This window comes from Phoxinus phoxinus (genome assembly GCF_949152265.1).
Source record: "Phoxinus phoxinus genome assembly, chromosome: 18".
Classification (NCBI taxonomy): Eukaryota; Metazoa; Chordata; class Actinopteri; order Cypriniformes; family Leuciscidae; genus Phoxinus; species Phoxinus phoxinus.
The window spans coordinates 25,673,335-25,700,053 of NC_136893.1; the positions used below are offsets into that span (position 1 = coordinate 25,673,335).

The 26,719-nt window shown below is 39.6% G+C and overlaps 1 protein-coding gene across 4 annotated transcripts in view; it reads right to left on the reverse strand.

Annotated features, from left to right (window-relative positions):
- The window catches only part of utrn (utrophin), a gene marked incomplete at its 3' end in the record, with an annotated part of 231,004 nt that extends 204,809 nt beyond the window's left edge, over positions 1 to 26,195 (reverse strand). For all 4 annotated transcript variants that reach the window (XM_079588189.1, XM_079588190.1, XM_079588188.1 and 1 more), the window contains exons 1-8: positions 26,009 to 26,195; positions 19,643 to 19,704; positions 14,179 to 14,271; positions 8,083 to 8,160; positions 3,827 to 3,919; positions 3,553 to 3,725; positions 2,789 to 2,904; positions 177 to 328 (exon numbers count right to left, since the gene is read on the reverse strand). In XM_079588189.1, the coding sequence (XP_079444315.1) occupies positions 177 to 328; positions 2,789 to 2,904; positions 3,553 to 3,725; positions 3,827 to 3,919; positions 8,083 to 8,160; positions 14,179 to 14,271; positions 19,643 to 19,704; positions 26,009 to 26,090 (849 nt within the window). In that variant the 5' untranslated portion in view covers positions 26,091 to 26,195. The remainder of the gene's footprint in view (positions 1 to 176; positions 329 to 2,788; positions 2,905 to 3,552; positions 3,726 to 3,826; positions 3,920 to 8,082; positions 8,161 to 14,178; positions 14,272 to 19,642; positions 19,705 to 26,008) is intronic.
- Between the last annotated feature and the right edge of the window lie 524 nt (positions 26,196 to 26,719).

Genomic DNA, 26,719 nt, shown 5'->3' on the forward strand with positions numbered 1-26,719 from the left:
TTATTCTTAGTGCCTTTACACCAATCGGCCCTGACTGATCCACCTTAAAACCACAAGAGAACCTTAAAAACTTCTTCAAATGGGCCTGAACACTCGATTACGACCATTTGGTGCCCAACCCGATCTCATGTGTGTGTGTGTGTGTGTGTGTGTGTGTGTGTACGCAGTGCACTTACAGCCAGTCCCTCGGGGTGCTCCACCTTATACCGGCGGGGGAGCGTCTCCACCTCTCTGATGTCATCCAGCGTGATGTCATTGGGGAACACGGCGAAGAGTGAAGTCACGTACATGATGATGGACTTCTTATCTGGCAACTGCACCGCCACATCTGAGAAACACACACACACAGAGAGAGAGTATGAGTGTGAATAAGGGTGTGTGTGTTTATGGAGTTGCTGTATGAGGTCCCTCTGATTAGTTATGGCTCATGTGAACTTGTGTTCAGGAAAAGCCATGTAATCCAATCAAGTCCAGATGATTAGACTCAGGATCTGGGCGCTGGAATGTCCTGGTTTGTTGACTGGCATTATTTCAATGGTTCGACTCAGATTCCCCGCTTCAGGCGTGAATAGCAAACTATGGCCAGATCTCCAAATAAGGCCAACATTAAGTCAGATGAAGATGATGGTCAAGCACTTTAGAGATTCTGAAGGCTAAAGGTGAACTTCGGGGAAATGTTGCGGGCGAAAAAGGTTGATTGTCCATTAGATACGCTTAGTGTGACTTTCTAGGTGACTTTTTGGGAACTCGATCTGCATCAAACCATCTTCACAAACATGAAGTATTTCTCAAACAAAAGACAAGCTTTATAGTCCAGCCGTTTTAGGAAAAAATGGAGAACAAATTGCAACAGAATCAAACTCAACTGATTTTGTATCCTCCATATGTCCTGAGTAAGGGGAAAAGGTCTGAATGGAACCCATTTAGGCTACACATGAGCATAAATACATAGAGGCAGGAAGAAGTACTTTAAAACAGCCTTTATTATTATTGCAGACATGGGGTTTGGGGCTGGGACCCACGGACCCACGGACCCACGGACCCACGGACCCACGGACCCACGGACCCAGCCCCAAACCCCATCTCTGCAATAATAATTAATTGGGTTCCATTCAGACCTCAACATTTAGTCTTTTACTGTTATATGTCAACAAGATTCAACAAGACATTTTCTCCTGGCTGTACCCAACGTTTAGATCTGTCGTGGTATTTATGCAAATTAGCACCTCTGTAATTAGATTATGCACCGTTTGTCATGTTAACAAACAATAAAAAAAAAACTTGTAATACATTTTTTGTTTGTCTTGATATTAGTAATCAACTCAGTAATTTTCATGGTGATATCTAAAGGTAAAATGTTTTACCCTATTCATGTGAGAAAAATAATGAATAGGCGTATTAATAGGATATATTTGGGTCTTTTTCGTAACTTTCCCCTAATGGGATTCTTCTGGGCTTTTTATTCCTTACTCAGGACATATGGAGGATACAAAATCAGTTGAGTTTGATTCTGTTGCAATTTGTTCACGGTTGACCCCCATTTTGGCTTAAAACGCCTGGACTATTAATGGCTCCCGGAGGTTTGCCAACTAAATAAATACATGTTTGCTTGTTTAACTTTTGAACGTGACCATTAAGACAGCCATATATTTTAGTATTATATACCGTTGTAATATATTAAAATGAACATATTAATTCAATTAAAATTAATATAATACAATTATTTTTTATTTAAAAATATTATTGAAAAAAAATTGTTTTTCTTAAATACTACATTTTTCACAGGGAAATATTACAATTGTTTTTAGTCATTTTAAAAATGTAATAATCGTATATATTATATGTTTACATTTATTAATTTATAATTTAATATTTTATTATTATTTTGGCCAATTTGTGCAGCCCAACAAACAAACAGCCAGCCAATTTTTTTTTATCACATTATAAAACGCAATCACAATTGGTATCAGAAAAACAGGGAAAAAAAATTATGCAAATATATATATATATATATATAATAGGACACGGGTATCAGACACGCCTCTCGCAGCTGTAGACGGTAATGTTTTCTCTTGGTTCATCTCAGTCAGTATGAATTCATTTTGATATATAAGTCGCACCTGACTATAAGTCGCAGGACCAGCCAAACTATGAAAAAAGGTGCGACTTATAGTCCGGAAAATACGGTATAAATATAGGTGTTTAAATGGTGAGTCCGAACACACTGACGACGCAGTACAAGTATTTATTTTCCCATCTGACGGTGCAACTGCCTGAAGAAGAGTTACATATTAAAAAACACTGATAGAAACAGTATCTTACATTGTCATATATTACACTGCAAATGTAAAAGTTTGATAATAAACTACAAAATAAGAGTCAATAATAGTGCAGTGCAAGAAATACTACACCGTTTTTGTAATATAATGTCAATTTATATTTTTTTGTTCAATTTAATTTTTTTTGTCAAATAAAACTTCTGTAAAAGATTGAATAAAGAAAACATTTTTTTCCCCAAATCGTGCCTATTGTCTAATGTAAATAGTGTAGCAATGTATGAAGTTCACTCCAGAAGTCACTTTCAAACCAAGGAACGCAGTAAATCCCTGTGACCAACATTGCGAAATCTGTGTGTGTGTTTCCTTTGCCCTCACGCTAAATTTTCTGATTACATGATATCTATTTAAATGACAGAATTTCATCAGTAAACATTTGCCGAACAATGAAAAGTTTATAGTCAGATGTCCTTCTGATCTGGAGAGGTTCTGGAGCCACGATGCTTCTTTACCTTCTGGATCCAGAAGTCTCTCGATGTTGAGCTGATCTTTGGCGAATGTGAACGCGTGGTCCAGCCTCTCGACCGGGGTAAGATGAGCCACGCCCTCCCAGCCGAAGCCTTGAGGCCTGGAACAGAATAAATGTTTAACAGCGTTCAGTGTTCAGCGAGTTGATACTCACTTCTAAATATTAGGTAGTAACTTTGCAGCTTTTACACTCTTCTGAAACCGAACTGAGTGTGAACAGATGAACCGTATTCAGGACTGAAAACCAACGTCAAACTCCCGTAACTCACAGTTAAACATCCTCCTTTCCTCTGTGTTTGATTGTTAAATATTTGCTAATCTGATAATGCTTCCAGCTGCCAATAAGAGTGTAGTACTAAGATGTGTTTAACACACTTTGCTTAAACCTATTATGCAGAATTTCCCACAAAAACCTGAGCAGAAAATGTGGAAAAGGTCAGTGGATTACATCTGGGCCTACCAACATGATCTCAATCCCTGCATCTGCATGTGTATGTGTGTGTGTGTGTGTGTGTGTGTGTGTGTGTGTGTGTGTGTGTGTGTGTGTGTGTGTGTGTGTGTGTGTGTGTGTGTGTTCAGTTCCTGCGGCTCATGTCTGACAGATCAACCCAAACAGAGCGAACAGCTTATGAACACAAACTCTCTTGACCTCTGACCCAATCAATACGCTCCATAGCCTTTCCCTAGAGACCGCGCTGACAGCAGTCCAAACATGGGCGCACTACGAGTGTGTGTGTGTGTGTGTTACCTGAAGTGGTGTAAGATGGCGTTAAACGCCAGGCCGTCCGCCCAGCTGGTGGTGAAGTTGAGCACGTTGACGTTGCTATAGTTACGGCTGCAGTTTCTCACCCAGCTCAGCAAAATCTTCTCACTGTTGGTCTGCTGAAGACTGGACATCACATCCTTCATGACGTCCTTGACCTGCGCGCCACACACACACACACACACAGGTTTGTTAGTGAGGATCTCATAGACGACTCTCTGGATCAGTTTTGTGTGGTGTTTGTCGTGTGTGTTCTGACCTGCCAGTGCAGGATGATACTCCAGATGAGTCCTAGAGTGAGCTTGTGATTCCCATCTACAATATCTGTCCCTCCAATATTCACCAGCTCCACCTGGAAGCATCAAAGAAGATCAAAGAAGATAAATAAAGAACTGTTCATACAACAGAGTTAAACAAACATAATAAACAAAAACAAAACACTTCAAATCTTCTTTGATTTCAAGAAATCAAAACAAAATGCAAAAAATTAAAAAAATTAAAATCAAACAACCAAAAAAATCTAAAAGAAACTAAAAAAAAAGCTAAATAAAACAACAAAACACAAACAAAATCACAAAAAAACCCCAAAAAACATTTAAGATCAAATAAAACTGAATGGATACAAAACTCGTTCTTAATAAATGTTTCCGAGTTAATCGAGGGGGAGGGGGGGGGGGGGGTCAACGGATGTGTGTACTACCATTTTCCAATAAGTTTCCATTTGTTAACATTACACAACACTAAAAACAACATCTAAAGAATTGATGGTTACACTTTACAGTAAGCTTTCACTTGGTAACATTAGTTATGTATTGTTTAATGTAAACAATGAAACGTGTGTTACAGTTTTTATTAATCTTTGTTAATGTTAGTAAATGAAACCCCAGCTGTTCATGTTAGTTCACACTGCATTAACTCATGCTAACAAATACAACCTTTTACTAATACGTCGTTAAAATCAATGTTGAAATGAACATAATCAGATTAATAAACGCTGTAGAAGTATTGTTCATTTTTAGTTCATGTCAATTAAAGCAGTTAACTAATGAAACCTTATTATGTAACCGGGAATCTGTTGTCTACTTGAAACTTTTTAATCAATATTCTTCGGAATAATTGTGCCAGTGGACGTGAGCGGACACATTTCTGATAATACAACACACAGATATAGTGGGAAAGCTGAACTGCTGGAAGTCTCAAACTGTCCACATATTGTGTGATTAATTGGCCTATCCTATAATTATCCGAGAGCTTTCCACGGCACTGTGTGTAATCTCTGAACAGCGGCTCTGTGCGGTGTTTCCTCACACCTGGTCCAGATGTTCTCCTGCGGTAAACACCGACACACACTTGAGGATGTCGCTGTGATTATTAGTTCACTCTCACTGATACAGGCTTGTGTGTGTGTGTGTGTGTGTGTGTGTGTGTGTGTGTGTGTGTGTGTGTGTGTGTGTGAGAGAGAGTGTAAGTGTGTGTGAGTGCATGTGTGGTTCATCTACACCTGTAAATCCAGTCACGGGAAGGACTCGTAATCCTCTCGAAGCGCAAGCATTTCTCAGGGTTTAGATGAAGGCTGGTAATAGCAGGCTGGGACACTGTGTGTTTATATATATATATATACAGTGGGGAGAACACGTATTTGATACACTGCCGATTTTGCAGGTTTTCCCACAAAGCATGTAGAGGTCTGTAATTTTTATCATAGGTAGTACTCTTCAACTGTGAGAGACAGAATCTAAAAATGCAGAAAATCTCATTGTATGATTTTTAAATAATTAATTTGCATTTTATTGCATGACATAAGTATTTGATACATCAGAAAAGCAGAACGTAATATTTGGTACAGAAACCTTTGTTTGCAATTACAGAGATCATACGTTTCCTGTAGTTCTGGACCAGGTTTGCACACACTGGGGATTTTGTCCCACTCCTCCATACACACCTTCTCCAGATCCTTCAGGTTTCGGGGCTGTCACTGGGCAATGCAGACTTTCAGCCGTATTGGGTTCAGGTCTGGAGACTGGCTAGGCCACTCCAGGACCTTGAGATGCTTCTTACGGAGCGACTCCTTAGTTGCCCTGGCTGTGTGTTTCGGGTCGTTGTCATGCTGGAAGACCCAGTCCCCGACCCATCTTCACTGCTCTTACTGAGGGAAGGAGGTTGTTGGCCAAGATCTCGCGATACACGGCCCCATCCATCCTCCCCTCAATACGGTGCAGTCGTCCTTTCCCCTTTGCGGAAAAGTATCCCCAAAGAATGATGTCTCCACCTCCATGCTTCACGGTTGGGATGGTGTTCTTGGGGTTGTACTCATCCTTCTTCTTCCTCCAAACACGGCGAGTGGAGTTTAAACCAAAAAGCTCTATTTTTGTCTCATCAGACCACATGACCTTCTCCCATTCCTCCTCTGGATCATCCAGATGATGGTCATTGGCAAGCTTCAGACGGCCTGGACATGCGCTGGCTTGAGCCGGGGGACCTTGTGTGCGCTGCAGGATTTTAATCCATGATGGCGTAGTGTGTTACTAATGGTTTTCTTTGAGACTGTGGTCCCAGCTCTCTACAGGTCATTGACCAGGTCCTGCCGTGTAGTTCTGGGCTGATCCCTCACCTTCCTCATGATCACTGATGCCCCACGAGGGGAGATCTTGCATGGTGCCCCAGACCGAGGGAGATTGACCATCATCTTGAACTTCTTCCATTTTCTAATAATTGCGCCAACAGTTGTTGCCTTCTCACCGAGCTGCTTGCCTATTGTCCTGTAGCCCATCCCAGCCTTGTGCAGGTCTACAATTTTATCCCTGATGTCCTCACACAGCTCTCTGGTCTTGGCCATTGTGGAGAGGTGTGAGGCTGTTTGATTGAGTGTGTGGACAGGTGTCTTTTATACAGGTAACGAGTTCACACAGGTGCAGTTAGTACAGGTAATGAGTGGAGAACAGGAGGACATCTTAAAGAAAAACTAACAGGTCTGTGAGAGCCGGAATTCTTACTGGTTGGTAGGTGATCAAATACTTATGTCATGCAATAAAATGCAAATGAATTATTTAAAAATCATACAACGTGATTTTCGGGATTTTTAGATTCCGTCTCTCACAGTTGAAGAGTGCCTATGATAAAAATTACAGACCTCTACATGCTTTGTAAGTGGGAAAACCTGCAAAATTGGCAGTGTATCAAATACTTGTTCTCCCCACTGTATGTTCCATATGAAGCACACAATTCAATACACAGTATACATAACATTGAACTTTTGTGACATTTTCGAGTTTAGTTGTATTATTGTCGGTCAGGACGATCATTAACTGGTTATATTAGTCGTATATTAGAATAATAATCATAATCTTTCATCAAAATGTTTGTAATAACTTTCCCCACAGTTATTACAAACATTTTGATGAAAGATTATGATTATTATTTTTGGTAATGCTTTACAATTAGGTAATACATGTTTAATTTTAGTGTGATTTAATACATGTTTATTATTAACAATGTTGAAAGCTGCTTTAATAAAAGCTTTTTTGAAATTTGCGGGGGCTTTTAATCAAGATTATTTGATGACTAGAAAGTTCAAAAGAACAGCATTCATTTGAAATAGAAATCTTTTGTAACTTTATTAAAGTCCTTAATGTCACTCTTGATCCTTGCTGAACTAAACTATTAATGTCTTTAAAAAAATATATTGAACGGTAGTTTATGTAAAAGTAGTTTGGGCTTCCAAAATTAACAAATGATTGCATGAGATTAATTCAATAAGTGTAATGATAATAAATTATGTTCTGTGTGATTTTTAATGCCTGTATATAAGCAAACACACAATACAATTATGTTTATCAGTAAATGATGGAGAGAGAAAAAATTTGGAGTACAAATAGTGCATTTATTTCCCAAATAAAATATCATCAGTTATATGTTATTGTGTGTATATATATATATATAAATAAATATATATATATAAAATTTAACGTATCAATATTGCATTTGTTTTTTACATTATAGCAATATTTTTTTTTCTACCGATTGCAATTTTTTCAATTCTATTGATTTGTTATTTATTTTATCACCGTTTATTTGAATATTTTAAAAAATTTACAAATAGAAATACATATTTTAATTAACTATCAAAATATTGGTATCATGGCAGCACCACGTCTACCGAGGACAATGATCTGCAATATGAATGAATGTGAGTGTGACAGAAGGAAACATTCAGCACATTGTTTATAGCATCCGTGTGTGTGTGTGTGTGTGTGTGTGTGTGTGTGTGTGTGTGTGTGTGTGTGTGTGTGTGTGTGTCTGACCCCAAGCCATCAGAGCATAAAGACAGAGGACACGTCACAATGCAGAGACCTTGCTGTCAAAACGACCCGCTAATGTCCCGAAAAGACACACCAGAACTGTAAACTATTTTAATTAGACTGCGCTTCTTCAGGCAGCGTCTGTCAGCTGATACCAGGCCAGGAATAAAAGTAAAGAGCCCCGAGTGTGTCCGACAGCAAGGAGAAACACACTCACGCTGTTCTGGAGCAGGACCTGCAGGACCCGGTTCACGTTGTTGAGGGAGTGGACTCTGGTCGAGCCGCGCTCTTTAGTCTGAGAGAGAGAGAGAGAGAGAGAGAGAGAGAGAGAGAGAGAGAGAGAGAGAGAGTGAGAGAGAGTGAGAGAGAGTGAGTGAGTGAGTGTTGAAGTGAGTGTTGAAGTGAGTGAGTGAGTGAGTGAGTGAGTGAGTGAGTGAGAGTGTTTGAGTGAGTGAGTGAGTGAGTGTTGAAGTGAGTGAGTGTGTGTGTGTGTGTGTGTGTGTGTGTGTGTGTGTGTGTGTGTGTGTGTGTGTGTGAGTGTGTTTGAGTGAGTGAGTGAGTGAGTGTGTGAGTGTGTGAGTGAGTGTTTGAGTGAGTGAGTGAGAGTGTTTGAGTGAGTGAGTGAGTGTGTGTTTGAGTGAGTGAGTGTTTGAGTGAGTGAGTGAGTGAGTGAGTGTTTGAGTGAGTGTTTGAGTGAGTGAGTGAGTGAGTGAGAGTGTGTGAGTGAGTGAGTGAGTGTTTGAGTGAGTGAGTGAGAGTGTTTGAGTGAGTGTGTGAGTGAGTGAGTGAGTGAGTGAGTGAGTGAGTGTGTGTTTGAGTGAGTGAGTGTTTGAGTGAGTGAGTGAGTGTTTGAGTGAGTGAGTGAGTGTTTGAGTGAGTGTTTGAGTGAGTGAGTGAGAGTGTTTGAGTGAGTGAGTGAGTGAGTGAGTGAGAGTGTTTGAGTGAGTGAGTGTTTGAGTGAGTGAGTGAGTGAGTGAGTGAGTGAGTGAGTGAGTGAGTGTTTGAGTGAGTGAGTGTTTGAGTGAGTGAGTGAGTGTTTGAGTGAGTGTTTGAGTGTTTGAGTGAGTGAGTGAGTGAGTGAGTGAGTGAGTGAGTGAGTGTTTGAGTGAGTGTTTGAGTGAGTGAGTGAGTGAGTGAGTGAGTTTGAGTGAGTGAGTGAGTGTTTGAGTGAGTGAGTGAGTGTTTGAGTGAGTGTTTGAGTGAGTGAGTGTTTGAGTGATTGAGTGTTTGAGTGAGTGAGTGTTTGAGTGAGTGAGTGAGTGTTTGAGTGAGTGTTTGAGTGTTTGAGTGAGTGAGTGAGTGAGTGAGTGAGTGAGTGTTTGAGTGAGTGAGTGAGTGTTTGAGTGAGTGTTTGAGTGAGTGTTTGAGTGAGTGAGTGAGTGAGTGAGTGAGTGAGTGAGTGAGTGAGTGAGTGAGTGTTTGAGTGAGTGAGTGTTTGAGTGAGTGAGTGAGTGTTTGAGTGAGTGAGTGAGTGAGTGAGTGTTTGAGTGAGTGAGTGAGTGAGTGAGTGTTTGAGTGAGTGAGTGAGTGTTTGAGTGAGTGAGTGAGTGTTTGAGTGAGTGAGTGTTTGAGTGAGTGAGTGAGTGTTTGAGTGAGTGAGTGAGTGAGTGAGTGTTTGAGTGAGTGAGTGAGTGAGTGAGTGAGTGAGTGAGTGAGTGAGTGAGTGAGTGAGTGTTTGAGTGAGTGAGTGTTTGAGTGAGTGTTTGAGTGAGTGAGTGTTTGAGTGAGTGAGTGAGTGAGTGAGTGAGTGAGTGAGTGTTTGAGTGAGTGAGTGTTTGAGTGAGTGAGTGAGTGAGTGAGTGTTTGAGTGAGTGAGTGTTTGAGTGAGTGAGTGAGTGAGTGAGTGAGTGAGTGAGTGAGTGAGTGTTTGAGTGAGTGAGTGTTTGAGTGAGTGAGTGAGTGAGTGAGTGAGTGAGTGAGTGAGTGAGTGAGTGAGTGTTTGAGTGAGTGAGTGAGTGAGTGAGTGAGTGAGTGAGTGAGTGAGTGAGTGAGTGAGTGAGTGAGTGAGTGAGTGTTTGAGTGAGTGAGTGTTTTGGCACTTTTCCACTGCATGGTACGGTACGGTTCGGTACGGCACGGCACGCTTTGGCGCTTTTCCACTGCATGGTACGGTACGGCACGGCTCGCTTCGGCTCGCTTTAAATGGTACCACCTCTGTTGAGGTTCCAAGCGTACCGTACCGATACTAAACGTGACGTGAAAACACTGCAGATCACTGATTGGTCAGACAAAATCGTCACTTCAGCGTCATTGTATATTTGCTACACGAGACACTAACCCGCTATATTATATAATGGCTGAATCGTGGTCAGTGGACGAGGTGCAGACGTTCCTCTCGTTGGTTGCCGAGGAGCGGAAGTAGCACAGCTCTTAGCCGCACACGGCTACCACCGGACCTACAACTTAACGATCAGTCCCACCCACTTTGAAGCGGTACTAACTGCAGTGGAAAAGCAACCGAGCTAAAGCGAACCGAACCGTGCCGTACCGAGTTGAACCGTACCGAACCGAACCGAGCCGTACCATGCAGTGGAAAAGCGCCATTAGAGTGAGTGAGTGAGTGAGTGAGTGAGTGAGTGAGTGAGTGAGTGAGTGAGTGAGTGTTTGAGTGAGTGAGTGAGTGTTTGAGTGAGTGAGTGAGTGTTTGAGTGAGTGTTTGAGTGAGTGTTTGAGTGAGTGAGTGTTTGAGTGAGTGAGTGTTTGAGTGAGTGAGTGAGTGAGTGTTTGAGTGAGTGAGTGAGTGTTTGAGTGAGTGAGTGAGTGAGTGAGTGAGTGAGTGTTTGAGTGAGTGAGTGTTTGAGTGAGTGAGTGAGTGTGTGAGTGAGTGAGTGTTTGAGTGAGTGAGTGAGTGAGTGAGTGAGTGAGTGAGTGAGTGAGTGAGTGAGTGAGTGAGTGAGTGAGTGTGTGTGAGTGAGTGAGTGTGTGTTTGAGTGAGTGAGTGAGTGAGTGAGTGAGTGTTTGAGTGAGTGAGTGAGTGTTTGAGTGAGTGAGTGAGTGAGTGTTTGAGTGTTTGAGTGAGTGAGTGAGTGAGTGAGTGAGTGAGTGTTTGAGTGAGTGAGTGAGTGAGTGAGTGAGTGAGTGAGTGTTTGAGTGAGTGAGTGAGTGTTTGAGTGAGTGAGTGAGTGAGTGAGTGTTTGAGTGAGTGAGTGAGTGAGTGAGTGAGTGAGTGAGTGAGTGAGTGAGTGAGTGAGTGAGTGAGTGAGTGAGTGAGTGTTTGAGTGAGTGAGTGCGTGAGTGTTTGAGTGAGTGAGTGAGTGAGTGAGTGAGTGAGTGTGTTTGAGTGAGTGAGTGAGTGTTTGAGTGCGTGAGTGTTTGTTTGAGTGAGTGAGTGAGTGAGTGAGTGAGTGAGTGAGTGAGTGAGTGAGTGAGTGTGTGAGTGAGTGAGTGAGTGTGTGAGTGAGTGAGTGAGTGAGTGAGTGAGTGAGTGAGTGAGTGAGTGAGTGAGTGAGTGAGTGTTTGAGTGAGTGAGTGAGTGAGTGAGTGAGTGAGTGAGTGAGTGAGTGAGTGAGAGAGTGAGTGAGTGAGTGAGTGAGTGAGAGAGTGAGTGAGTGAGTGAGTGCGTGAGTGTTTGAGTGAGTGAGTGAGTGAGTGAGTGAGTGAGTGAGAGAGTGAGTGAGTGTTTGAGTGAGTGCGTGAGTGTTTGAGTGAGTGAGTGAGTGAGTGAGTGAGTGAGTGTTTGAGTGTTTGAGTGAGTGAGTGAGTGAGTGTTTGAGTGAGTGAGTGAGTGAGTGAGTGAGTGAGTGAGTGAGTGAGTGAGTGAGTGAGTGAGTGTTTGAGTGAGTGAGTGAGTGTTTGAGTGAGTGAGTGAGTGTGTGAGTGAGTGAGTGAGTGTGTGTGTGAGTGTGTGAGTGAGTGAGTGAGTGTGTGTTTGAGTGAGTGAGTGAGTGAGTGAGTGAGTGTTTGAGTGAGTGAGTGAGTGTTTGAGTGAGTGAGTGAGTGAGTGAGTGAGTGTTTGAGTGAGTGAGTGAGTGAGTGAGTGAGTGAGTGAGTGTTTGAGTGAGTGAGTGAGTGAGTGAGTGTTTGAGTGAGTGAGTGAGTGAGTGAGTGAGTGAGTGAGTGAGTGTTTGAGTGTTTGAGTGAGTGAGTGAGAGTGTTTGAGTGAGTGAGTGAGTGAGTGAGTGTTTGAGTGAGTGAGTGAGTGTTTGAGTGAGTGAGTGAGTGAGTGAGTGAGTGAGTGAGTGAGTGAGTGAGTGAGTGTTTGAGTGAGTGAGTGAGTGAGTGTTTGAGTGTTTGAGTGAGTGAGTGTGAGTGAGAGTGTTTGAGTGAGTGAGTGTGAGTGAGAGTGTTTGAGTGAGTGAGTGTGTGAGTGAGTGAGTGTGTGAGTGTTTGAGTGAGTGAGTGAGTGAGTGAGTGAGTGAGTGTTTGAGTGAGTGAGTGAGTGAGTGAGTGAGTGAGTGAGTGAGTGTTTGAGTGTTTGAGTGAGTGAGTGAGTGAGTGAGTGAGTGAGTGAGTGAGTGAGTGTGTGAGTGAGTGAGTGTGTGAGTGTTTGAGTGAGTGAGTGAGTGAGTGAGAGTGTTTGAGTGAGTGAGTGAGTGAGTGAGTGAGTGAGTGAGTGAGTGAGTGAGTGAGTGAGTGAGTGTTTGAGTGAGTGAGTGAGTGAGTGAGTGAGTGAGTGTTTGAGTGTTTGAGTGTTTGAGTGAGTGAGTGAGTGAGTGAGTGAGTGAGTGAGTGAGTGAGTGAGTGAGTGAGTGAGTGAGTGAGTGAGTGAGTGAGTGAGTGAGTGAGTGAGGGAGTGAGTCCCACGGGACAAAATAAAAGTCCCAGAGTATTACTATGTTTTTGAACATTCTCTGAAATACCTCTGGAATAATGCTGGGTGATAGTTTGGGGTCAGTAAGATTTTTACATGTTTTTGAAAGAAGTCTCTTCTGTACATTTATTTGATAAAAAATGCAATAAGAACAATAATATTGTGAAATATTATTACTATTTAAAATAGCTGTGTTTTATGTGAATATAATGTAAACTGTAATTCCTGTGATCAAAACTGAATTTACAGCATCATTACATTACATTACAGTCTTCAGTGTCACATGATCCTTCAGAAATCATTCTAATATGATGATTTGATGATCAAGAAACGTTCATAATTATTATCAATGTTGAAAACAGATGTGCTGCATTTATTTAAAATATAAATCTTTGTTACATTATAAATGTATTTACTGTCACTTTTGATCGATTTAATGCTTAATTGCTGAATGAATAAAAATCAATAAATCAAAAAATCTTTACTGACCCCAAACTTTTCAAAGGCATAGATATGTTTAGTATTTATATATTTAGTATTAGATATTTTATAGTAATTGCTGTAAAATTACCCGAGAGTATTATTATTTTTTTTCAATCAGAAGAACCATTTCAACGAGAGAAAAAAACAAACATTCTTGCAAAATGTATTCAAAATATTTGATGCAAAATAAAAAATATATATTTCCAGTTTTTCACTAAATAAACAAAAATTATGTTTTTTTTGTTGCACAAATACAGTATAACTATGCTTAGTAACAAACAACATTTAACAGCATTAATACCATGTATATATTGAAACAATAATGATAAGTATTATTTTATAATTACAATTAACAACTTATTTTAATTAATGTATTAATAATTTACAATTATATTTATTACAAGTATTAATAATAGTTTGTTTAAAATTATCAATATATTAAAAAAAAGCTATGCAGCAACATTTTTGGCAACAAAATAATCACTCAGTTTCAAAGAAATAGTTTAAAATATATATTTTTTGAAATAGTAAAAAAGAAAAAGAAAAAATGTAAAAAAAAAAATTCCATTTCATTAAAAAAAAATTTTTAATTAGTTTCACATAATTCATGGAAAATAATCAAACTCCTCTCTTTCCTGAAGTTTAGAACAGGAATGCTATAAACTCGTCTCTTAACATCATACACACACACACTCTCATTAAGTGAGGTGTGAGAGAAGAAACTTAATGGAAATTTAAACGGACAAAATCATCACAAAAAAACTGTAAAATTTATGATTCATCACCCAACCCTACTTAACAGCATTATGCAATCATTCAGTTTTCCAAGTAACACCACAGCACTTTATATGAGGGCTTCTTCATCTCACACGCCGGGGAATTGAAACTAATATCTAATATCAACAGGTTGCAAATGATAAAGAAGACCGATGAAGATGAAGATGAAGATGAAGCCTACAGTCTCAGTCACCTCTCAGCTGTCACTCAAACTGTATGTGTGTGTAATTTCTAAAGTGTTTGCTTGAGGCTAAATATAAACGCAACCACTATTCAAATAAACACACACACACACACACTCACCAGTGTGCTTCCAGTCAGTCCCTCCAGGAGGTCGAGGAGTTTTCTGCCGTCTCTCAGGTCAGAGAACATGTCTTTGATGGGCATCTTCCCCGTCTAAAACACAGGACATTACAGGAACATTAATACAATTCATAAGTCAAGTCCTTCCTCAACAAAAAACAAGAAACCCAACGGTTTACTCGCAGTTGTTCTGCATATTACTGGGATAGGGCTGTGCGATTAACCGTAGTTGATTATCGATTATGGCTTGTCCAACGATTATGAAAACAAGATAATCGAGGTAAAAAAAAGATTATTGTGAGTTATAAATGCTGTTGCTAAACTGCGGGACGCTCTTGATATTAAACAGTGTTATTAAAAGTGCATTAATCTGCGAAAGAGACCCAGGCGTCTTTCTGTGCGCGCCTCAAACGCGGATAAGCAAAGTGGGCTTCGGATACGCACCTAAACGCACACACACAAAAATGTCAAAATGTCTTTTTGGTGAATATTCACATAAACACGGTTGGTTATGTCTTGAGTAAACATGCACAGTTGAGAAAGCAACACGTGTGTATCAGTATTGGATCCTTGCATTAGCTCTTAAAGTGACAGTAACCTAATAATCCTGCAGCTGTCCGTCATTAATGACAATCAAACAACAAAAGACAAGGAAAATCACTCGCTGATCTTGACTGAATAACTTCAGTAGCTTTAAGTAAGGGATAATGTATAGCGAGGCGGTTGTTATAGCGAATATAACCCCGACAGGCTGATCGCGAAGCGGAGGTTGTATTCGCTATAACAACCGCCTCGCTCTACATTATCCCGCTTATTACATGGCTACCTACCAAATAAATCAATAATTTGACTCAAAATATTGATTTAAAAAAAGTGTTTATTGATTTAAAAATGATTGTATTGCTTCCGCTAAAGAACACCGTGTCCATGGCAACGCTCTGTTTTTCATGGCAACGGTGTGTTATACTTAGCAACGGTTGTTATCAAGAAATAACAGACCGCATTCTACATCCGAATTTAACCAAGCCATGTAATAATAAGGATTAATCTATATTTAATGTGTACAGTAAGACTACGCAGTGTTATTTTACATTTGATTATTACAGCTATACTTATCTGGATACCAATAGCCGCGTTTCCATTACCCTTCAAATTGCACAAATTTTAATTGCGAATTGAAAAATAAGCTCAATGGAAACACGTAAATTTCGCAAAAACTGTTTTTATGCTTGCATGAGGAGGTTTTTCAGGCAATTCGAAAAAGAAATATTTAGCAAAACTGCAATGCATTTACAGTCACCTGACGTAGATGACGCGGTGTGTTCGGACAGAATACGAGACGAGTTGTTTATTAAATACATAAAAGACAAAAGAATAGGGGTTATGCGGAGCGCCCAGCGTTCGAACCATAAACAGGTCAAAGCATTTCTGCTTTTCATTTCCGCAGCGGTATTTGATCTCTGAGGTGCGGTGATCTCTGAGGTAACTGTTAATTTTCTGTTAATTTTTGCTTATTATAATAACATTCTTATTTCTGATCAAACTTTAGAGTAAAAAAAAAAAAAAAAGCCGTAAACCTTAAATCCTTTATCTAATAGAGTACTCGGGGCTCTGGACATCCGTTTGGCAATACGTTGTACATCGGAAATTGATAGTATGGGTAGCTCCTGTAAACACAGGCTATAAAAGGTCGCTATTACTACGCTGTGTTTACCTCAGTAGCTGACAGCCGGAAGTAGTTATACCCGTTTTGTAGAATGTTGCGCATAACCCGTATTACAGGAATACTGGATTCGAAACCTCAAAGAAATGCCACAATCAAGACCTCGGAGTAGGAATGAGAAACTCCTCATATGTGCCACTCACAGTATACGGGTCTTTCTTTGCAATTAATGCTTGATAACACGCACGTCTCCTTCCCTTAATAATAATAATGTCTAGTGTGGTGGCTGTGATATATAAACCTACCAACATGTGTTTCCATTATTTTTTAAATGACTTATCGCGAGAGGAAAAATTTACGTTTTAGTCGCATAACATCGGTTAATGGAAACGCCGTCATTTCGCAATAGTTTTGTATCGGTATTGAGAAAAAAAATTGCAAAAGTTTTGCGCACATCTGTAATGGGAACGTGGTTACTGTTAGTACATCTTCCTGAAAAACTGTTTATTTCATTTGTATTTTCGCTCCGTTTTATTATTGTCGGTTTTGTTTGTCATTAGTTTCTTTATTCGTCTTGTATTGCCGACTGTTCACATGTCTTCTGTAACTGTTTTGAGGACTTTTGCTTGGATCAATTTCCTGAGTATCGGTTGTTGCTTCAGTACAGATAATTGTGAAATTTCAATTACATCTAAAATTACTCATATCATGAAATAAGACTTTAATCATATCAAATTGACCAATAATCATGATTTCAATATTGACCAAAAAACAATCGTGATCATGATGTTTGCCGTAATCGAGGAGCCCTGTATGATATACAACATTTTAACATCCGAACAATAACATATCCATAGACATCTGGTCCGGGAGGCTCCCGAATATTGATAGCCTGAATTATATAAAACATCCCTGAAATCGAGCAAGCGAGAGAGGAACCCTGTTTCCAGCAGATATTAAGATGATATCGGGGATCTGATCATAAGCGGTCAGCTACGACTCATTACCGCTACACGATGTAGTGTAATGTCTCATTAATTTCTTTAGTTCAGCATGAGCGGGAATACACACTTAGGGACCGTTCGGTATTTATGGAATGGGCCACCGGAGGAAAATAGGGGAGGGTCATGCCTTTTTATTCTTTGTTGAGGGGAGGGTCATCCAACTTTTTTGAGTCTAGGGGGAGGGTCACCCAACTTTTGTATTCATGAAAACAACAAACTTTCAAAGTGGCTTGTTTTGTGCATATTTTTCCATGTAGCTCTCTCAGTCTCGGTCCCCCCATAGCTAGCAGATGGGTCTGACCCAACAAAAATCAGACGCGAAAGATCAAGTCCAGTTTGGCGCTGAGACAGTGTGCGCGCGCTCAGAAAAAGTGCATCATGTCAGAACAGAACGCCAATGAAATGTTTACCACGAGCAAATAATAAACTTTTGTGATTGCGAATCACAAGCAGTGTCCTGTGAGTGTGTCCTACGTCGATGTAGCCTACGTCGAGCATAAGGACAAGTATAAAACAACTGTTAGGCTATCATGTCTGAAAACAAACACAAATAACGCGTGCTACATTAGGGCTGTTTACACCTGGCCACTTCATGCGTTTTCTCAGATCGGATAGCTATCTGATTTATCAAAACGATTCCATTTACACCTGGTGTGGTCGCATAAATGCGTTTTTGCAAAACGGATTTAAATCCTATCTTCAATTCTTCAAATAGTTTGCACGTTGGCTCATCTGCAGTGATGTGTGTTGCAGTAGCGTCGTCATATGGCTATAACATGACAGAAAGCCTATAACACGCTCTCACGTTTATTTTTATTTTATTGCATTTTTTGGGAGGAGTACAATTTACATATGTGGTTTCAACAACCAGATGCATTTACACTTGTTCAGTTTTGTCTGGAATGTGGCCCAGACCTCCCCTGAAGTGGTTTGAGCGATCGGATTCAAATCCGTCTCGAATGCGTTTCGGAGGGCATTTATACCTGGTCTTTTCTAGGGCTGGGTACCGAGTGTCGATAGTTTTTAGGTATCGACCGAATTGTTGTTTGGTTCCAGATTTGGATACCGCGCACATACTCATATGAGACGCGCGCGCACGCACAAACTCGACGCGCATACTTGTATGAGACGCGAGGACACACACAAACTCTCCGCGCACATATTCATATGAGACGCGAGCACACACACACAAACTCTCCGCGTACATATTAATATGAGACGCGAGGACACACACATAATAGGCTACCTTAAAGATGTGGAAAAGTCGATCTAGAGTGTGGGTACATTTCTCCAGACTCGATGCCAACAGCGTGCGATGCAGTATTTGCGGTAAAATAATTGCTGCAAAGACCGATAAATACGATGAAGACCTTGACAGTGCACGGAGTAAACATAAGAGCAGAAAGTTGCTCCGTCTTCGACTGGTAAATAAAGAGAAACCTTGTTGATCTGACAGTGTTTATATTGCAATAAATAATAACCTACTGAATGTACACTGCCGTTCAAAAATGTGTTGGTTTACTTGGCTAGTCAGAATTTTTTTTCTGTAAGGATGCATTAAAGTTATCAAAGGTGACATTAAAACATGTGTAATGTTACAAAATATTTCGTTTTTAAATAAATGCTTTTCTTTTGAACTTTTTATTCATAAAAAAATCATGAAAAAATGTAGGCCTATCATAGTTTCCAAAATACTTTTGGATACTTACTAATTAAATAATGTCAAATATAGTAAATGTATTGTTGCCATATACTAAATATTTGACTAGTCGCACGTTAATTTCTGCTTAAATACTGCATGGGATATAGCCCATTCTACGCTCAAGCGCATGTATAATCTTGCCGCAAAAACAGGCTAATGATAATAAATATGTATTTAAAAATAACGATGCATTTTAATTGTTTATTAATAAACTCTTTTTTTCTAAATCAGTGTCCGCTGCAAACATGTCTCCATACATCTCCGCTGTAAAGTGCGCCTTTAAGAGAAATGCATCTTTCATACGGATTACATCAGATGATATTTGCTTTCGATTTGATTTTTTTCGTTTTTAAAAGTGGACATATCAAGCTTTATATAGATATTTTTTTCATATATGTGAGGCTAGTATGCTATATAGCCTACGATATGTTTCTGTTTTTTTTTTGTTTTTTTTTTGTTTTTTTGACGCGCTCCAGTTCACGGAGACCATGAAAGACCCTGATTGTTTTATTTTATTTTACGAAAGCAAAACGTTGTCTTGTTATTGTGAGTTTACACAAATAAAAGTATTGCGACTGATGCATTATTCTTTTCTGTATGGCCATAAATAGAGTATTTTAAGTTGTTTCCACTGTTGATCGCATCGGCGCCTCCATGTCATGCAGTGCGCGCTACACACTCCGCACACACACTTGGTTATGCGCCTAAGAACAGCGAACAATTATCTAGGTTAATGTTAGAGTGAGCGGCGATGCCAGTCGGATAATCCTCATGTTTAACAAATCAAATCATGCAGTTTCTACCTATCGCGAGTCAGCTCTGCGCCAGTTTGAAAAAGGCGGGTGTGCAGGAGTCTTTTAATGAACGTTTGGTGTAGGTCTAGGCATAGAGATATCTGAACATCTTTGCCAAGCGCAAACCAGTTCAGAAGTAATAATCAATAAATGATCGGGGAGGGTCATGCCTTTTTTCACAATCATTTTGGAGGGTCATAGAAAAATTTATTGCTGGCGAAGGGAGGGTCAAGTCTTTTTTGACTATTGATCTCAAAACTCCTCCGGTGGCCCCTTAAATAAATAACGAACAGTCCCTTACCTTGGAGAACTGAGCGTTGATCCACTTGGTGAAGGTCTTCTTCTGTACGGCATCATGTTCGTCTGAAAGAGGAAGGAAACATGAGAGAAAGTTACAGCGGATTTTATGGCGTGTGGAAGTGGTGGACGGCGATATATCTATGACCAACACCTGATTTCACTCTACAACCATGCATATCACGAGATACTGAAGTTATTTGTGCTAGTAAAAAATAATAACAAAGAAGCTAATTACAAACAAAAGGGAGTTTAAAATATAGCAAAAATATGAATTAAACAACTTAGCTTTTTCAGATACAATAGATTTATTTATTGAGTGGTTAGAAATAGTCCACAAGTTAACAGAAATACTAAATATTGACAGAAATAAATACAACTCGAATGAAAGTGTCCCATTTCCCTCTCGTCATGTAAACTGACACATTTTCTTTATATCATACCTGGACGCAGCACAATTACAAACACAGCCCAGCATATTTCTGTAGAGTTCAAACACAAAGATACTGTGTAGATATAATCCTCTCATCTACCAATAAAAGTGTATCACCACCAACAATGCCTAATGACTTCTGCAGACTTTCCTCTGCAAATGCCATGTGGGACTGCTCGTATCTAGAGGCCTTTAAACCAGTTACTCTGACCGCAAGATGCCTTAAGGTGCAAGTCAAGTATGGGACCAATAAGATACTTCCGTGGAAGTGTCAATCAAAGCTGACCCAGACAGGAGGAGGCGGAGTCTGTCTAACACTGGATCAAGTCAAAACTTTACAGCATTATGGCGCTTTTCCATTGCACAGTACCAGCTCGCCTTGGCTCGCCTCACCTCGACTCGACTCGCCTCTGTTTGGTTTTCCACTGTGTAAAAGTTGTACCAGTACCTGCTTCCAGGTACTTTTTTTCGTATCACCTCCGGCGAGGTTCTAAGCGAGCTGAGGCGATACTAAAACGTGACGTGACACACGGGAGACTGCTGATTGGTCAGCGAGAATCGTCACTATTCACTGCGCCATCATTGCACGCGCCAGACGGAGTATCCTGAATAACCCCGGCATTTTTAAATAGTTTTGCCAGAGATTGCGTGATATACCCATTACTAATATTATGTAAAACAGCATACACTCGATTTCCTCCATTGTCCTGTGTGTGTGTGGGTAGCGGGTGTGTGTCGCGTCGCTATGACGACCACCAGGTACTATTGTGGAAGTACTATGCAATGGAAAACGGATCGAAACGCGAGCCGAGCCGAGACGAGCTGATACGAGCTGAGTCGAGTCGAGCTGGTACTGGTAATGGAAAAGCGCCATTAGTGTCACAGTGTGTCTGTTATGTGTGTCCATATATCCCTGTTTGAATCTAAACAGAGCCTGTGTGAGATCCTGTTACCAAGGGACAAGATTCCCCACCCCTACACACACACACACACACACACACACACACACGCAAAAGAGTGTTCATAACGAAAATCACTGTGTAAACCAGCTTGAACTCTAGAGGGATCAAAGGTTAAGACCACCAGCCTCCCGGGTCGCCTGATCTTTGGTGTGTGTGTGTGTGTGTGTGTGTGTGTGTGTGTGTGTGTGTGTGTGTGTGTGTGTGTGTGTGTGTGTGTGTGTGTGTGTGTGTGTGTGTGTGTATGAGGCCAGGAATGCACTGCAGGCAAGAGAGACGGTGTGAAGGAGAGTACACCACAACACACACATAACTCTCTCTCTCACACACACACACACACACACCTAGCAGTGATAAACACATCTATCACACACAGGAAGAAACAGATCATCATCACTGTCAACAATGCAGATGTCACCGGTCATCTCACACATACTTCGCACAACTAACGCTCCGAATGGACAGAAAAGTGGTTACTGACATTGTTCAAAGTATATATTGTTGTGTTCAGCAGAAGAAAGAAACTCATTCGGGTTTGGAACAACTTGAGTAAATGATGACAGGATTTCTGGGGAACTATCCCTTTAAGCATGTATGCCATACAATTGTCATTACAGTAATGTCAAAAAAAAATCCTTCTCAATGCGTAATGCAAAAAATAATAATCATTCTCATTACCAAAATGTAAAAAAAAAAAAAAATGCATTCGCATTACCGTAATGCTAGAATAACCTTGTACTATTATGTAAAAAAAAAATATATATTATTCTCATTACCTAATACAAAAAACCTCACCATTCTCATTACTGTCTTGTTAAAAATTGGTAATGAAATCAATGATCTTTCTCATTACTGTAATGTCAAAAAACCTCATTCTCATTACCGTAATGGCAAAAAATCTCATTCTCAATATCGTAATGTCAAAAAAAGCTCATTGTCATTACTGTAATGTCAAAAAATCTCATTCTCATTACCGTAATGTCAAAAAAAGCTCCTTGTCATTACTGTAATGTCAAAAATCCTAATTCTCATTACCGTAATGTCAAAAAACCTCATTCTCATTGCCGTAATGTCAAAAAAAGTTCATTGTCATTACTGTAATGTCAAAAAAGCTCATTGTCATTACCGTAATGTCAAAAAACCTCATTGTCATTACCGTAATGTCAAAAAACCTCATTGTCATTACCGTAATGTCAAAAAACCTCATTCTCATTACCGTAATGTCAAAAAAGCTCATTGTCATTACCGTAATGTCAAAAAAGCTCATTGTCATTACTGTAATGTCAAAAAAATCTCATTCTCATTACCGTAATGTCAAAAAAAGCTCATTGTCATTACTGTAATGTCAAAAATCCTCATTCTCATTACCGTAATGTCAAAAAAGCTCATTCTCATTGCCGTAATGTCAAAAAAGCTCATTCTCATTACTGTAATGTCAAAAAAGCTCATTGTCATTACCGTAATGTCAAAAAAACTCATTCTCATTACAGTAATGTCAAAAAAGCTCATTGTCATTACTGTAATGTCAAAAAAGCTCATTGTCATTACCGTAATGTCAAAAAAGCTCATTGTCATTACTGTAATGTCAAAAAAAGCTCATTTTCATTACCGTAATGTCAAAAAAGCTCATTGTCATTACTGTAATGTCAAAAAATCTCAGTGCAAAGCCAAAGGTCTAATTCCCAAAAATAAATAAATATATGGATAAATAAATAAATACAATGTGTATATATATTATTATATTTATACAAACACACACATTACGGTCAGAAACATGCAATGAACAACACACACATCCTGCTATCTATCACACACACAAGCAAACACTTGCCTTTATCTAAACCCTGACATTCCTAGAGTGACTCTGCAGCCCCACGCTCCACAAACACTCTGTGTGTGTGTGTGTGTGTGTGTGTGTGTGTGTGTGTGTGTGTGTGTGTGTGTGTGTGTGTGTGTGTGTGTGTGTGTGTGTGTGTGTCCATCAAACTGCGCTGTTCATCGCTCCCTGACTGACTGTAGGCCATGAATTACAACTCACTCAGAGTCCTTTAGCAATCCTACAATAACAAGCCGAGGCCAAAGTTCACAAAGCACCATCACAAAACTGTTATTATGAGACTAATTATCTCCATGATTAGGAACAGGGCTCGGTTTAACAGCACTTTCAGTGGGTACAAAATTCCCATAAACTTATAATAAAAGGAAGGACCTCAGACATTATATAGACACCAGAATATTTTAGATCTGAAACATTTAAAAACAACTAAAAGTGACAGTTCATTTCGATAGCTAAATGCGTGCTTGTTTCTGTGCATTTTGATTACGGCTGTGGAGTAACTGCTTATGAGATATTATGGGACATTCCATAATGCATAAAATTCCCATAATTGAGGCGGTGGATCCACCTCCACTGTGAACTCCTGCCCGAGCTTGTCTGCGTGAAGAAGGCAGACGGAGAAAGAGTTCAAGGAAAACACTCGTTTACTAAAAGGAATTCATATCATAAACAATATGACTTCTGAAGTAACAGTTTGATGTGCCATTGCCATGTAGACGTACAGTACAACAACACTCACAAATTCATCTCCACCCAGAACATTTACTGAAACTAAACTGCCAAACGACTCAATCAGAAGAAATCATCTTGGTCATGACATCACAAACTCATTAGCATATGACCGCCAACATTTACATGTCCAAACCCACTCAGAGTTCAGCAACTTGACCCGCGCTGATGAACATTACCACAATATTTGTATATAAAATGATTAAAGCCACAATTATTTCAGGCTAAATTTTCAGCCAAACTCATCCAGAGGTGGAAAATGGTCATTAAACAAAAACCAACTTAGTGCAAGAAATACTGAATAGCATTATCAGGGGAAGAAATATTGCTGTAAAGCATCAATACAGTCCCTTTAAAAAGCAGATCCGAGTAAATATTTTGCAATATTATTATTTTGGGTCAGGGAAACCAAAAAGAGAGAGACTGTGACCATTTAAGAGGTTAACCCTGCACACTCGTGGAAAACATCCTTTCATAAGTTTTTTTTAAACTAGATCTTTATGGTATTTGACTTTTAGCAGTGAAATCTAACCGGCTTAAACACACTTGGATTAAATAAATAAAAATATATATATAATATATGCACATCGGTTTCACGTTTATTTAATGTTTTCCCCACATAATTTATCTACGTTCTTGCTGCCTAATTTATGCATGCCACGTGAGCTCATGCAAATTTAACATAACATATGTTTTAAATAAATCTTTATCCAGTATATGCAGTGGCATTTCAATAAAGTCAAAATAAAATAATCCTGATAAAAACTACAATAAAAAAACTAATAAAATGAATCACGTAGAAAATATGAAATGCATGTTTATAAATTCAACAGCCTCCCCATTGCCCTTTTTTTCCAAATGCTCAGCTCTGAAAACACAGACATACACACACACAACAACCTTCACTACAGATACACACACACCTGTACTACATAGTGAAAAATGCAGTTCTAGAGTCGCCTACCTCTGAGTTTCATACTCTGTGTAGCCATTGAGTCATAAACCAACAGATGATGGAGAAAAGCAAAGAGAGAACAAAACCAGTTATCCAGTCCAACTAAACAATCCTCTCTCCTCTACACTCACTTATAGTAAAGAGTGACAGGAGAGAGAGAGAGAGAGAGAGAGAGAGAGAGAGAGAGAGAGAGAGAGAGAGAGAGAGAGAGAGAGAGAGAGAGAGAGAGAGAGAGGTGGGCATGCATGTTGTGCTCCACTGGTAGAACACACACACGTCTCTGTGGAACGGCATCCCAGCATGCACAAGAGCGAGAGCATGACCGACTCTGTGGGTCACCCTGACAACCATATGCCAGGTCACCGTGACGACCCAAGAGAATGTGATGGAATGGAATTTTGGAACTATAAACTTTCTTTGAAGAATAACTTAGAAAATCAAACTTTTGTAAAACACTCCCCCAGTCTGCCATTGGTCAGAAAAACAGGAAGTCCTGCCTCGGACACACAGCATTGGTTGAGTCAATGTTGCTCTGCCAAGTTTTGATTTCTCTTTATTTTTTATTATAGACTTTACCACTGGAATATATAAATTAATATACACATTTGCATATGTGTGTGTATATTATACGTATACACTGCCGTTCACAAGTTTTGGATCTGTAAGTTTTTAATGTTTTTAAAAGAAGTCTCTTCTGCTCACCAAGGCTGCATGTTTGATTAAAAATACAGTAATATTGTTAAATATTACAATTTAAAACTGCTGTTTATGTGAATACATAGTAAAGTGTAATTTATGCGTCACATGATCCTTCAGAAATCATTGTAATATGATGCTCAAGAAACATTTCTCATTATTATCAATGTTGAAAACAGTTATTTACATTTTTATTTCAGGATTTTTTTATGAATAGGAAGTTTAAAAAAAACAGCATTTATCTGAAATAGAAAGCTTTTGTAACATTAAACACTACCGTTCAAAAGTTTGGGGTCAGTAAGAAATTGTTTTTTTTTTTTGGGGGGGGGGGGGGGGGGTAAAATAAGTGAATCATTTTGTTCATCAAGGTTAAATGAAACTGATCAAAAGTTAAAGTAAAAGACATTTATAATGTTACAAACAACTATATTTCAATTTTGTATTGATTTATTTAACTTTTGAACTTTTTATTCATCAAAGGATCCTGAACATTTTACAGACGTACACTCAGATACCCGTTACCCCACACCCAAAACAGTCACACACACTATTACACACACAAACATCCAACAATAACTCCACTGTCATCACACACACACACACACACTGTACCAACACACAGACTGATGACTCCACAGTCTCTAAATGTGTGTGTGCGAGCACAGCTTAAGAATATCCAGAGTCGAATTGAAGCTGAAACACAAAATCAGAAAAGTGCAAAAGCGTTTGCTGAATCAGGAAGTAAAAGAGTGCGCGCTTACCTAACAGAGGAAAAGAAAACTTCTTCCTTTGCTTTCTGAAAAAGCTGCGCTTTCTCCACGGCAACCACTTACTCATGTTCATAACGTCTGCTCCATGAAGGAGGAGAATGAGAGGATGCGGAGATGTACAGCGGAAAACAACGTACAGGAACTTCAAAAGATGTCTGAGAACAGTGATGCTGCTGAGTGCAATGCATGCTGGGAGTAAACAGAGAGAACCTGTGATGGGTTGTTCCTCTCAAACCGGTGCCTGTCAATCAAATGCAATTCACATCCTGTCAGAGTGACACACAGACGTCTGACAGAAACACACACGCACACAATAACACACTCCGTCACACACAGGGCACTAGAAGCAATCACTCTAAAAATAACATCAACTTCCCGTTTTCTTTATTTAAACACACACGACTAAAACGTGTCTTACTCTTACACACGGACTGGTTCCTCAGGTCATGAAGAGACTACAGCTGCGTCTCGAAACCTAGCGCTCTGCCACACGGGCTAAAACATATCCAGCTACAGTCACCACAAAACCAAGCATATTTTGGGGACATATTTTATATTTTACAACCACAGATGCAGACAAATCCCACTATATATTTACATAGCATTTGGAGGCTATTACATGGATAAAGGATGGATAGGCACAAAACTAGCCAGCTAGTAACCTCAAAATCTTGCAAGCTAGCATATTAGCGAGTAGCCTGA